The 14,252-nt window shown below is 47.8% G+C and overlaps 1 protein-coding gene across 1 annotated transcript in view; it reads right to left on the bottom strand.

Moving 5' to 3' along the window:
• Positions 1-3,898: 3,898 nt before the first annotated feature.
• LOC144772358 (glutamine amidotransferase-like class 1 domain-containing protein 3, mitochondrial) overlaps positions 3,899-14,252 on the bottom strand; it is a 92,528-nt gene continuing 82,174 nt past the window's right edge. Inside the window, exons 6-7 of the mRNA XM_078656622.1 lie at positions 11,482-11,638; positions 3,899-5,555 (exon numbers count right to left, since the gene is read on the bottom strand). Of these exons, the coding sequence (XP_078512748.1) occupies positions 5,427-5,555; positions 11,482-11,638 (286 nt within the window). The 3' untranslated portion in view covers positions 3,899-5,426. The remainder of the gene's footprint in view (positions 5,556-11,481; positions 11,639-14,252) is intronic.

Below are 14,252 nucleotides of genomic sequence, written 5' to 3'. Positions count from 1 at the left end.
ATTCACTAGAAGAGTTTTAAGAGCTTCAGCCTTTATCCAAACTCTGTGTAGGCAATTAGCATGCATGTCCCTGGCTGTGTCTGGTGCACCTTCACGCTATGCATTATAAACGTTCAATTGTTTCTTCTCGAGTTAATAAGGGCTCACTCTATTTATATTCTGTATGGAGGCGTATTTTGACAGCATCTGTTGCTGGGTGTCATGTGACTGATTTCACCACTGTGTATTGCATCATCTTCATTTGTCTTTCTTTTGTTTTTATATTAGTTCATAGGAGAATTCTCATTGCTTATATGATCTTGAGAATAGACACTAATAGTGAATTATGGAGTGCAAAATGCCAAGAAAGAAGGCTCATCATGGTGTCTACTGTAACCCAATCTAAGATGGAAACCACAACCCATTCAATGACACAGTATATAGTACATTACCCAAGGTGTATCAGGTCAGAGACAGATTACACTTTTCTACTTGGAATAAACAGCAGGTCTATGAAAACACCTTAGTGTATCCTTATCCTCCCTTGCTCCAGCACCTGGCTTATGTCCTAAATGAGATTGTCTATTCTTTCAATCCAGTGGTGCACCACCAGAGCTTTTTGGGTTGCAGATTGTATGCTGCTAATGTGTAAAGTTTTGTTTCGCTTTTCTGATAGTTTTTCCAACACAGCACAACCCACATGGACATTTTATCAAGTAAATGCAATTTATTTTCAGTATTAGAAGTTGCATATTGTCTAGCTTTGCTTATTTTTGGGCTGTGCACAAATAGACTCTCAATAATGTTTGCGAGTACAGTTCACACCGGGATATGCATCCTTTTCCTGTTTTTCAGGGCGTTTGTTGTACCTTAAATGGCACTACAGTAATTACGGTACAAGATGTAGTGGGTAGTTCCGACTACAGTGATATTATGTCACGGGTGCATAGCCATATCTGTTCATCAGTGGAGAAGTGTGGTTCAATGGTGTGGAGAAGTGTGGCTCAATGGTTAGAGCGGCAGACCCTGATGCAGAGGTCTAGCCCGGGACCAGGGTTCAATTCCCCGCCTCTGCGGGTCTTGGGCTGAAAAATTCCACGGACCTGATAATTCTCGCCTCGGTGCCTATTCCAATCATGGAGTCCCACTCTGCAACTCTGGACAATAGCTTGCTTAATCTCCACAACGGCCCCCACAATGCTAAGGATGCCTGGCCTCCACCTTGGGGGTGCCCAGGAGTGGACACCTCACAGGGAAAGCCAGGATGGGTTCCACAGCGGTATTCGTACAAGCGCCTTGAGACCCTTGCGGGTGAGTAGTGCGCTATACAAGTATCAATTTTACATTTACATCATCTCCTATTTCGCTGCCTTGTTATCCACTGAGACAATTTGTCTTTAAGGTATTAGTATGCACTCTGTACTATGGATTGTAAAATTAAATGTTCACTTCTTGCGACATCTTTCACGGGCTCCTAGTGAGAGTGCAGGAATCTATACAGCATAGAATTCGGCACAAGGGGGTGTAGCCCTCCCCTCACATTCTTTTTTCTCTGCGGGGAAAATATTCTTCCCTACGAAGGAACCCCTTCTCCTCTGCCCCCACAAAACATGGAAGGGAAGTAAATGTGATCTTGGCTGGGGTAAGTTTCTGACCAGTTCCAGGCTCAAAAGGGAAGAGGTTGTTAATATTCCCAATGTACATGCTTGTGGAGCAGAAATCTGTAGCAGTAAATCCATTTATGCCTGCCAGGGATTCTTTTGTAAATTCCTAGGGGGCGTAAATGAGGTATTTTAATCTATAAATGTACGTTTACGGTTGAAAATATCTCTGTTTATAGGGGCAACTATTTTTGAGTTTGTCGCACAGTGTGAAAAAGAACAATAACGTTTTAAAAATATATTTTTATTAAATCATTTTCCACCAATGCTTAGCAATAGATAATCTTTCATTTATAATCTGTCAGTACTTCTTTATTTATTATCTGTCACTTTTCCATTAATGACAGTGATGCTTTTTAATGTTTCCAGAGCTTTAAAGCTGCATTCCTCTCCTGGCGTCAGCACCTGGTGCCAAGCCCTGCCATACAACAGGTGTGAACAATTAAAACACAATAGAGGTGCTAAAGCACTCAACTGAGGATAAAACAACCAATAATTGATTCATTTCACTGAAGCTTGAACTGCTGTGGTCAGTGTGTCAAACTGCTTTCGTTTTTTGCATCGTTGAGCACATGGAGGGTACAGAAAAAAACACGTGTCAATTTCTGCAGTATGAACCTTGACTGACACAGTCTAGCCTACGCACCCAATAGTTAATTACTCACCTGGGCACAACATGGCAAAGTCAAATGGCATTATTCCAATTCACTTCTTCGTAGACCTGAGAAACAGTGGTGCATACACCTATACACAGCAATGCCCCCTCTGCCTCTTAACACACCTTTGTTACTTTTAAGGCAAGTCCGCCCTATCGCACGTTTCTCGACCCCTCGCCTAATATTCTTTTTAGGACAGAAGCTCTAGTTAAACCGAACTCAAAGCTATACTATGGGAAAGGGCAGAAGACTATTCTGGACCCTTCTGAGCGCTTACCTCAAAGTATAGAAAGATCTGTGCCCTCGAAAAGAGGGTAAACACGACGGGATCCACCTCTGTCGCCATCCTGGGCGAGGAGTTGTTAGCTACAACATCATTAATAAGTGCTGTAGGTTTGGTTTTAAAATAGGTTTGTAGATGCAGCAGGAGAATGGTACCCTAATAAGGTCTTGGCCCAATTTTCAACCTACCAACTGCCTTGTGAAAGAAAATAGGGGCTTAATTACAAGCCCCTTGCGCTGCCAGCGCGTCACTTTTTCCCATATTAAAAGTGAAGCACCGGCGGAAAAATGGCATGTAAATAAGCCCCTACGTTTTCAAGCTGAGTGTTTAAAAACAGGCAGATAGTGGTGTCGATAAAGTGAACTGGGCAGTGTAAAATAGACAATATGGGGCATATTAGGAAGAACCTTGTTAAAATTATCGCTGTTTTACTGGCAGGAAACTGCCGCTCAAACGGCGCTAATGGGCTTGCTAATATGCGTTAAAGAATTCCAATAAAAGCCCAGGTTAGATGTCCTGCACATCTAACCTGGGCTTCTATTGGAATTCTATAACGCATCTTAGCAAGCCCATTAGCGCCATTTTAACGATGATAAAAAAATAAGAGGTGCTTGCTAATATGCCCCTGTGTTTCAAAGTTCATGTCTCGGCAAATATTTACTAGTATTTAACACGGTACAGAAACCAAAGTTGCAGCTCAGACTCGTTTCAAAGGGAGATATGTTGCATTTTTCTTTACTCCTTCGCCCCCCATCCAGCGCTGCCGCACTTCTGGCTGACATTCACTGACGCACACACTGTCGCACCATAGTCCACGGGTGCCTGCCTTTTATACCGCATAGGGTTTGTCCTGGAGGGGATCCTTCAAGTACAAAAACGATCCTATAAGCTTCCACCCCTCTTCCACCCTTTGTATGTGCGGGTATACATGCAGCACACATGCAAAAGTGTAAAGGTTTCAGTGCAAATCCCTGTCTACAAATGTTATATTATTGGGCTTGGATCAAAACTCATGGGTGGCTGCAGGGGAAGGCCCATGTACTATCCATAGGAACCCCGCCATGAAGCAAAGCAGGGCAGATCGAATTTGCATTACTTTAGGAAACTTTCCCAAATCCTAGTCTGCTTGGAGAGCAAATGCCATCCCAGCACTTTGAGCCGGTTTTGCATCACTTTTGTTATGCAAACCTGAAGCAAAACTTTTGTAGGTCTAGGCCCCTGTATCTCTCAAATTGAAAACAAAACTGCAATAACAGTTGGTGCACTACAAATGAAAAAAACATAGCCGCAAATGTTAGATGAGAACTTTCACGCCCATGCAGATGTTTTCATATAATCATATAGAACAAAAACTATTGCATAGGTGAATAATCCGATCTTTCTAAATGTCAGGCTCAACAATCCTATAGGGATGGATGGTTTTGGTAGTTTCCCCAGCTCAGTGAGATACAAGAGATGTGAGCATCAGCAACTCCTGTGCAAGGACCAGATGTGTTTTATCCTCTCAGAAGATCACTCTGCCTTCTTCTTTACTCTGCAGGCCTCCTCCACTGCACATCCAACCCTCCGCGACCTTCAAGTCAGGAGCTGTGGCCTGCAGACTGCTGTTGCCTCCTTCAGATGTGCAGTTACTGCCTAACATATCTGTCACTGCACATCAAATCAAAAATGAACTTTCACGCAGAAGGCTCCAGTTCAGTTTGCTCCATTTAAGTTACAAACATTTGTCAGAATATATTTTTCTTTAGGATCTCTTCCCAGATCTTTTCATCACAGATCAGGTCCAACTGGTCCATGGTCTTAGAAGGCCGGGCTGTTCCCATGGTGATGGCTAGGCTGTTCCCATGGTGATTGTTACTTCACTTCTAAGGTTCCCATAAGTCTGGGACCTGCACAAGGTGCTCACTTGGGCCTTTTCCAAGGCCAAATCTATAAGATTCCATGGCCTAAGCAAGGTCCAAGAAAACAATGTGCTCCCAAGAATTAAAGGTTCTAGCTGTTAATCAGAGGTTGAGTCTTTCTACCTTGCTACACCATCTAGCTGTGAATTAAGTGTAAGAGACTCCCCCCCCAATCTCTCCAGTATCACTGACACTAGTACTGCGCGTACTGCTTACCACAGTACCTAAAGCCACATGTAGAGTACAGAAAGAACGTACACAGAACAGGTATAACCACTCCGGCTCTCCATGCCATGAGGAAAACATTTCCCTTCATATTATACAAGAACTCTCACTAGCACGGATCACAGTTATGGTAATGGGAGTCCTGCAGTGTACTGAGGCGTGTCATGATATAAAGCAGTACGCGCCCGGCTCTAATCATGTTTTACAACTACTGATAGTCCTTCAACACCCATAATGAAAAGCAGCTTGTATACTAACATCCTTGTACAAGCAAAGAGCACGCTTCGGTGGTCAAGGAAGGCAACATTTAGGAAAGGCCTTCGCGTCATCTGCTACTAACAACCACAAGAGCATAATTTAGAAGCGCTGGGCCTTTGAGGAACACAGCTTACGGCATATTTTTGTTCTACGCTTTGGGACAGACGATAGGAAATTAGACTGTCCAACAAAAACATTAATGCAGATATCTGAGAACTTCTACTCAACCTTTTCAGAAGTTTAAAAAAAAAAGCACACTGCATTATTAATTACAGCGAATAAATTCAGTGACTGAACAACCAGATTAAAAGGTTTGCGTGACTATTTGAAACATTAAAGTTATTTAGAAGCTCATGACTTCCCACAAATTAAGTAATTCATTAACATATAAGAATTGCATAATCTGAATTCTTCAGGTATCTCTGAACTTCTCTTCTCCATTCGGGGCTGGCTGGTCACGTCATCATTTCCCGGTAAGTTTGAGCACACTCTTCACCATGGCACCGATGCCATCGAAGATGTGATGGAGGTCTGTCTCGCACATAAACGCCGGTGTGGTTACCACCTTGTTCTTCTTGTCCACATGCACTTCGTAGATGTAAGTTAAGGAACCATCTCTTGGCCGTAGGAAGTCATCACATGACCCTGGTTGATGTACTACCAGAATGTAGAGTTTCTGATAGTAACCCACAAGAATATCGATGGAAAAATATAGACAACCACTCGATCATTTCAGTAAATGTATGTAACTACAGATTTAATATTCTAAGCTCTACACATACTTACCTTGAGGATTTAACTATCTTCAAGGAACATAGATGTGGAGTTGAGAAGAATAAATGTACATTCACCTCTATATATTTACATTCAGGATCTAGCTAGAACTCATACTCTGCAGCCAATGTTATTGGAGGTCGAGTATCCTTGATACTGTGATACACAAGTCCATGCTTTTCTGAAACAAAAGTAAAAGGTACAAATGGTGGATGGAACGCTGAACATTGCAAACATTCACTCCCATCACAAAGATCTGGGTTGAATCCATCATCTTTCTTTAGCTCACTTCGCCACACCAGTTCAGACCCAGCCATATGCAAATCAGTCTTGACCCTGTTCCTTGTGGGAACAGTCCAGCCCGAACTGTAATGAATTAAACCCAGATCTTTGTGACCGGGGGGAGAATGTTTGCATTGTTCAGCATTCCGTCCATCATCTGTGCTTTTTGCTTTTGTTGCTTTAAGTGGGAAGGGTATGCCCAGACATGGGTCCCTTGCTGAAGCAAAACTACTTTCTCAGATGCAGTTCTGCAAATATGGAAAGCCATGTCTTTCCACAGAGCATCATTAATTTTCAACCTGCTGTATGGACTTATGGTCATGTAGGCTAGATGATATACACCTAGTGGTACACCTTGACCCCTTCCGTGCTCCCGTCGGCCGTTGGGAGCACTCCCTCCCCAGTTCTGCTGATGGACAACGGCCGAAGCAGCCCCACTAAACTTTTAGAACGCCCGCACCGCGGTGGAAATTAACGCGTTAAAAACCGCAGTGTGACTCTTCCACCGTCCATCTTTCCTAAACATCTTAAGGAAGAATATAACGCCGTTCTCAGAACACCACGCGCCGCACGGCCCCCAGCTCTGTGTGCCCCCTCGTGCGCCCTAGCTGCTGCTTGCAGCCTCGTTCTGCCGTCTGCCTACCTCCCTAGCAGCCGCCTCACTGTTCTGTCCCCCTGCTGTTTCGATTTACTTTTGCGTTAAACCTGTTGTATTCTGTGCTTCATTGTGTTTAAAATTGTTATTGTGTACTTGTTCCCGTTCTGCCGCCTGCCCCGCTCTCCGCTTCCCGCCGCCGCCCTCGCGGCCACGTCTCCTTTTCCGTGTCCTCCCCGCTCCCACCTCCCAGCTGCTCCTCCCTCCCACTTAGCCATAAATGGCGACCGCACGGACGCGCAGCAGTCACGCGCAGCTGACGCGCCAATTGTGCGCCGAAGGCGCGCCAAAGGCAAGCCCGTCTGCGTCCGTCCGCGCCTGGACCGCGCCCAGTGCCAGCACCCCTGGCCCCCGCTGATGCAAGACGACCCGCGGACCTTCGACAACGCCGCCCTCAACGCCGGCCGGAACCCCGCTTGCTGCCGGGCCACCCCGAAACGCACCCACGGACCCTTCACCTGCAAAACCTGCAAGTTCACCTGCCTACGAACCGGCACCTCACCCGCCAAGCCAAGCACCAGCAGCAACCACCTCAAATGCATCCTGCTCAACACCCGCTCCGTCCACAGACACGCCGTGGAACTCTGGAGCCTACTCGACACAACATCACCAGACATCGCCTTCCTCACGGAAACCTGGATGAACGCCTCCTCAGCCCCCGACATCGCCATCGCCATCCCGGACGGGTACAAGATCATCAGGAGGGACCGCGTCAACCAGACCGGAGAAGGCATCGCCATCGTTCACAACAACACCATCCTCATCACGACCGACTCCAACGACACCTTCGCCGCCGCCGAGCACCTCCATTTCCAGATACACACCGACCCAAAGACGACCCTCAGAGGCACCCTCGTCTACAGACCCCCGGGACCACGCACACAATTCAGCGAAGACATCACGGACTTCATCAGCCCACACGCCCTCCCCTCTGCCGACTACATCCTCCTAGGGGACCTCAACTTCCACCTGGAGAACAACAAGGACCGCAACACCGCCGTCCTGCTGGACAACCTCGCCAACCTCGGACTCAAGCAACTGGTCAACACCCCCACCCACTACGCCGGCCACACGCTTGATCCCGTCTTCTCATCCAGCAAGCACATCACCTTCAGCCACTCCACCGGACTCCACTGGACTGACCACAGCTGCGTCCACTTCAGCTTCAGAAGAACCACGACCCACCACCACCCGCAACAGGTCCCTCACAGAAGCTGGAGCAAGATCACCGCCGACCAGCTCACCACCTCCCTCAGCCAGAACCCACCCGCCAGCACAACGGACCCCAACGAAGCAGCCCGCAACTTCACGCAGTGGCTGACCGCCTGCGCCGACGACCTCGCACCACTGAAGAACCCTCCCAGCAGACCCAGAAGCAAGAAGGCCTCCTGGTTCACCGACGAACTCAAGGACTCCAAGAAGAACTGCCGCACCCTCGAGAAAGCCTGGCTCCGGGACCAGACCACAGACAACATGACCGCCCTCAAACACGTCACCCCCAAGCACCACCAGCTTATCCGCACAACCAAAAAGAAATCACTGAAGGAACGACTGGACAACAACGCCCACGACAGCAAGGAACTCTTCAGCATCGTCAAGGAGTTCTCCAACCCCAGCACGGCAACAACGACATCACTCCTTCACAAGATCTCTGCGACTCCCTCGCCTCGTTCTTCCACCGCAAGATCGCCGACATCCACAACAGCTTTGGCGCACCATCCACGTACCCAACTGTCGAACCAACGCCCCCCACCGCCACCCTCCGCACCTGGACCGCGGTGACCACCGAAGACACAGCCCGCACGATGAACACCATCCACTCCGGATCTCCAACCGACCTCTGCCCCCACCACGTCTTCAACAAGGCCAACTCCACCATCGCACCCCAACTCCGGAACATCATCAACACCTCCTTCAACACCGCCACCTTCCCGGAGAGCTGGAAGCACGCCGAGCTCAGCGCCCTACTGAAGAAACCAACAGCGGACCCCACCGACCTCAAGAACTTCCGCCCCATCTCGCTCCTCCCTTTTCCTGCTAAAGTCATCGAGAAGATCGTCAACAGACAGCTTGCCGCCTTCCTCGAGACGAACAGATCCCTCGACCCCTCGCAGTCCGGTTTCATAGCCAACCACAGCACCGAGACCGCCCTCATCGCAGCCACCGACGACATCCGAGCCCTGCTCGACAACGGGGAAACAGCAGCACTCATCCTCCTGGACCTCTCGGCAGCGTTCGACACTGTCTGCCACCGCACCCTAGTTCAACGCCTCAACAACATCGGCATCCAGGAGAAGGCACTGGAGTGGATCATCTCGTTCCTCGCCGGGAGAACACAGAGAGTCCGCCTCCCCTCGTTTTGATCCGAGGCCACCAAAGTCATCTGCGGCGTACCGCAAGGATCATCACTCAGCCCCAACCTCTTCAACGTCTACATGAGACCTCTTGCAGCCATCGCACGCCAACACAACCTCAACATCATCTCCTACGCCGATGACACCCAGCTGATCCTCTCCCTCACCAGAGACCCCGACACCGCCAGAACCAGCCTACATGAAGGGATGAAAGACGTCGCCGAGTGGATGAAAAACAGCTGCCTGAAACTGAACTCAGACAAGACGGAAGTCCTCATCCTGGGATCATCACCCTCCGCCTGGGACGACTCCTGGTGGCCCCCCGCCCTGGGCACCACTCCCAAGCCAACAGACCACGCACGCAACCTGGGCTTCATCCTGGACTCCTCCCTCTCGATGACCAGACAAGTCAACGCCGTCTCCTCATCATGCTTTCACACCCTACGCATGCTCCGCAAGATCTTCTGATGGATCCCGACCGAAACCAGGAAGACGGTCACCCAGGCACTCGTCACCAGTCGACTGGACTATGGAAACACCCTCTACGCCGGCACCACAGCCAAGCTACAGAAAAGACTCCAACGCATCCAGAACGCCTCCGCCCGACTCATCCTGGACATCCCCCAACACAGCCACATCTCCGGCCACCTGAGGGACCTGCACTGGCTCCCTGTCAACAAGAGGATCACGTTCAGGCTCCTCACCCACGCACACAAGTCTCTCCACGACCTGGGCCCCAAGTACCTCAGCGACCGCCTGACCTTCTACACGCCCACCCGCCAGCTACGATCCACTAGCCTCGCCCTCGCCGCCGTACCACGCATCCGAAGAGCCACCGCCAGAGGAAGATCCTTCTCCTACCTGGCGGCCAAGACATGGAACTGCCTCCCCATCCACCTTTGGCTGACCCAGGACCATCTCGCCTTCAGGAGACAACTCAAGACCTGGCTGTTCGAGCAGTAGCTGACACCTTCCCCCAAGCGCCTTGAGACCCTTCCGGGTGAGTAGTGCGCTATACAAATGCTATGATTGATTGATTGGATGGCTTATAAAGATCTGCATAATCTTGGATCGTAACTGAGTCAGATGCTTGTGGTACAGTGTGAAATTTAAAGGCCCGAATTGCATCATTGGCTATTTTCGTAGGAACTGACCACAAAATAAATTTAGAAGGAACTGGGCTGAAGCCCTGTCTACTTCATTTGGAGCAAGATAACTGGTGTGTGACTATCTCTAGAGCAACCAACCACAAGCTTTGTAAGACCAAGGTGCCTTCCTGATACAGCTGGGCTCAAAACTCTTTGTGGGGTGTTCACAGCTCCTCATATTAGTGGAATGGATCTTGCAGACTAAGTGCAGCCTATGGAGATATCAATACCACCCTAAGTACTGGGTCCCTCTTATGTCCACCAGCTCTTCCTTGAGTATAAAGGGGCAGATTTACAAGATGTGACGCAACTCTGCATATCAGCAGAGATGCACCAGTTAATTTGTGTCACGCAAAGAAACCTTGTGCCACAATGGATGGATTGCATTTAGAATGCGGGGCACCATGGCACAAGGATTGATAAATGCGTGACGCATCTATTGGTGTAAAGGCAACGCATTGCTGGAGTCGTGTCGCAAGCACGACACAACTCCAGCAATGCTTCGGAATGCCTATTTCAATTATGCTGAGGCACGCCTTACGCCAGCTTCAAGCAGTTGTAAGGTTTTGATGCAATGGCATCGTAAAAGTGACTCAGTGAGATCTGTAGATTTTACTGCATCACTTTTATGAGGCTTTCTTACGTTGCAACGCCCGCCCTGCATACATTATACCTGATGCAGGTATCACGTAGCGCAGGACTTTACAACGTAGATGCATCACGTTGTAAATATGTCGCAAAGTGGCGCATTGTTTACGACGCTGCTGTGTCACAGAAGTGATGCAACAGCAGCGTAAAGTTGTCGCAAGGGGCTTGTAAATCTGCCCCAAAGTATTCTGGGAGTTCTACCCTTGCTGGAGTTTGGAATTATTAAGTCATAGACATCCTTTACCTAGTGGAATGATTGCTATTTGTTTACAAAGAGATTTTTAAAGGTGTAAAGTGTTCTGGGATCTTCTCTAGAGCTAGACGGGAGGGAGAGAAAGCTGAAAGGGGACATTGAAAACATTAGTAATTTAGAAAAGCTCCATGATAAGAAAGGGATCTTTGAGGAAGGCCAAACTTTCCTAAACAAAATGCTTTTGTGAGAGGGTAAACAATCCTGCACTGAGAGCCCCAACAAAATCTGGTGCCTTAAAGCCTTGAATATAGCACTTCTCCCAGCACTATCAATATCCCTGCTGTGTACTCTGCAGTGACACACTTGGTGTGGCTCTCATCTGGCATATATTTAAGGGAAGAACAAAACCACCAACCGCCCCTTCTTCACAAATCAAAGGCCTAGGAGTTGTAGTCAAAGGATATATGGACCTCTGTCGCGCAGTGCTTCGCCCCCAGAGCATTGATGGCCTGTGCGGTTCCTGCGTAGGGCCACTTTCCACCTTTGTCCTCTTCTTGTCCCACTGTCACTTCTGGGTCAGGTAGAACTTTGGCAGCCAGGACCGGGGCGATGCAGCAAAGCCTGAGGAATGCAAGGGTGAGACACGGGCATTAGCTGTGATGGAGTTCTCCATTCTGAATCTGATGCTCTTAGCATCGCTGCTTCCACCTGTGTTTTGGAATGCAACAAGATGCACCACTGAACACAAGAGCGTCAGGCATTCGCAATCACACATAATCATCACATTAGATTGTGACACGCTTCGACATAATAAATACACACACCACACATATAAACGCAGTTACAAACATGGTGCTACTAGGAACTTGGCATACTCTTGGAAATGGGGAATTTGGACGGCGAAATCACATTTTGGTAAGGGTCTGAAATGGCGGACTATTTTTAAGGAAAATACTCGGGGTGGGCCGAATTAGCGTAATTGCGTTACGCAAATCTCCGCGAAACTGTATAAAATCTCCGCAAACACGCAGAAATTCCACAAACACGCGGAATTGCTTGTTCGCGATGCTTTTTTCCTAGTCACAATCGCTGTTTGCTTGAGCAGGGGGAAATATCTCCCGAACACGCATTTTGAGAACGCAAACAAGCAAAGAATTTTGCAAAGCCGCGGAACGCAGTATTTTGGCCAATTTTGCATTCTCCGCAGAACGCGAAATTACCCAAATTCCGCGAGCGGAGCGGAATTTACCGCCCAGGCCTAGGAAATACTTGATTGGTATTGCGTATGTGCATCATCGTACAGGACAAGTTGATGTTCGAAAGTGGCAGTTGGGGAGCCACCCTAAACTGCACTCCTCCTAAATGCAGGCAGCAGGAGGAGTGCCATGGGGTTTGAAGAAGAGTTTTCTGCCACATCTAACCAGAAATCTCAATATGTATACCACGCGCACTGACGGTGTCTCATACGTATTCCTAGGCTTCAACTAGCTGCTGTTAGTGGTGCTATTGATGTTTTTTTGCAGTGTCATCTCAAGCTCTGAGCAGCACCCATGACAGCCTTGATGTGAATTCTGCCAATATCTACTAGCCTCCTTTGGGCGATTGCTGGTCCTGTCTCTGAAAAATAAGTTCAGGGTTCCAAAGCACTTTTGCTTAATGATAACTATACAAAAATCAATGTTCAGAACTGCTGCAAAACTTCAAGAGCTTACCATGCAATTGCTGCTGCTATTCTGAGACTATCAGTGTCTGGATAGGCAATCATTGCCTAAAGTTAAACTCAGGTAAGGCTGAGGTTATTCTTTTTAGGAACAATCCCCAACTCTGCAGTCCCTCCAGCTGGCCCCTGGAAACAGGACCCCCTCCCAACTCCAGTTACAAAGGCTAAAACGTAGGTGTGGCACTTGACGACAGGTTACATTTCGATAGTCAAATCAACTCAGTAGTCTCTTCCTGATTTAATACTCTGAGGATAAATAAGAAAATCCTCGTATTCATTTCACCAGATGCCAAAAAACAGTAATTATAAACTTAGTTCTATCAATAATTGAGTACTGTATCGGGCTGTACTTGGATCTAAAATAACAATACTTCAATAAACTGCAGATTTTGCAAATTGTGGCAGCCAGGTCGCTTCTGGGTATTCCCAACTTTTAATCAGTCAAGCAAGCAGCATTACATTCAATGCGCTTTGCCTACAAAGCTCAGCATGATAGTGGCCCTGAGTTTCTAAAACAAGCATTTAAATGGTAGGAACCTAGCAGGAATTTACACCCTAGGGGAGCAATGGAAGTCATGTCCTCTAGATTTAACAGAGTGAAATGGAGAGGAAGTAGTTTTGTTACAAGAGCCACCAAATACTGGAACCTCCTCCCCTCTAAAATCGGGGCTGCCCCTTCCCTGCTTACCTGAGGAAAGCTCCTAAAAACATGGATTTTTAATAATTAATAGTATTTACGGTTCTTCCAGTTGTGTACAAGCTGTGCTAGCGCCAAGACATCCTAGGGTAGATACGCACTCTATACATTTTAACATAACTTAACATGGCTCTGTTTGTATTTGCACCAGCACCATTAGACATCAGAAGAACCCCTTATATGAAGCATCCAGGGCTGACTGAAGCCATTCAGTGCTGACACACTCACCAGCGATTATACCAACTGCATCAACACTTACAACTTAAACAGACATGAACTTCTAAGAGAAGGCAATCCTTATGAGGTCTAGGACAGAGGTCAAAAGGATAGCTGACGAGGTCCGGTATGGAAAGTCTCAACTTGCACCTACTCTGTGTCAACATTATGAGAAGACCCTGGATGACATTTGTGGTTCTGATTCAGACCACATTCAGATGCCGGACATGGTACCACCATGATGACGATGAAAGCAGTGAAGGAGCCAACTTGCTTCCTTCTCCATCTTCAGACACTCCTGATTACCTGGTATTACAGAATACTGGCAGATAGGACACATCCCGAGATGGAGTGTACCTCAGGGTTGGCTCCTCTGGAAGTGGCTTCCTTCCATGTGATCTTAAGGAAGGTGGCGAAAGTGTTGAAGCTTCTGCTAGCGACAGTAGAAACAATGCCCCTGAGGAATCCAGCCTTTGGTTCTGTACACCCTTCATCACAAAGTTTGCAGGTGCAGGCTTCGTCATGTACAAAGCAAAATCCAAGTGCTTTGCCTAGGGCCCCACTGGGCAGGGTCCAAGAAATTGCATGTAGTAAGTGAGAAG

This window comes from Lissotriton helveticus, chromosome 8 (assembly GCF_964261635.1).
Source record: "Lissotriton helveticus chromosome 8, aLisHel1.1, whole genome shotgun sequence".
NCBI classification, from domain to species: domain Eukaryota; kingdom Metazoa; phylum Chordata; class Amphibia; order Caudata; family Salamandridae; genus Lissotriton; species Lissotriton helveticus.
This window is presented reverse-complemented; position numbering and strand designations above follow the sequence as displayed.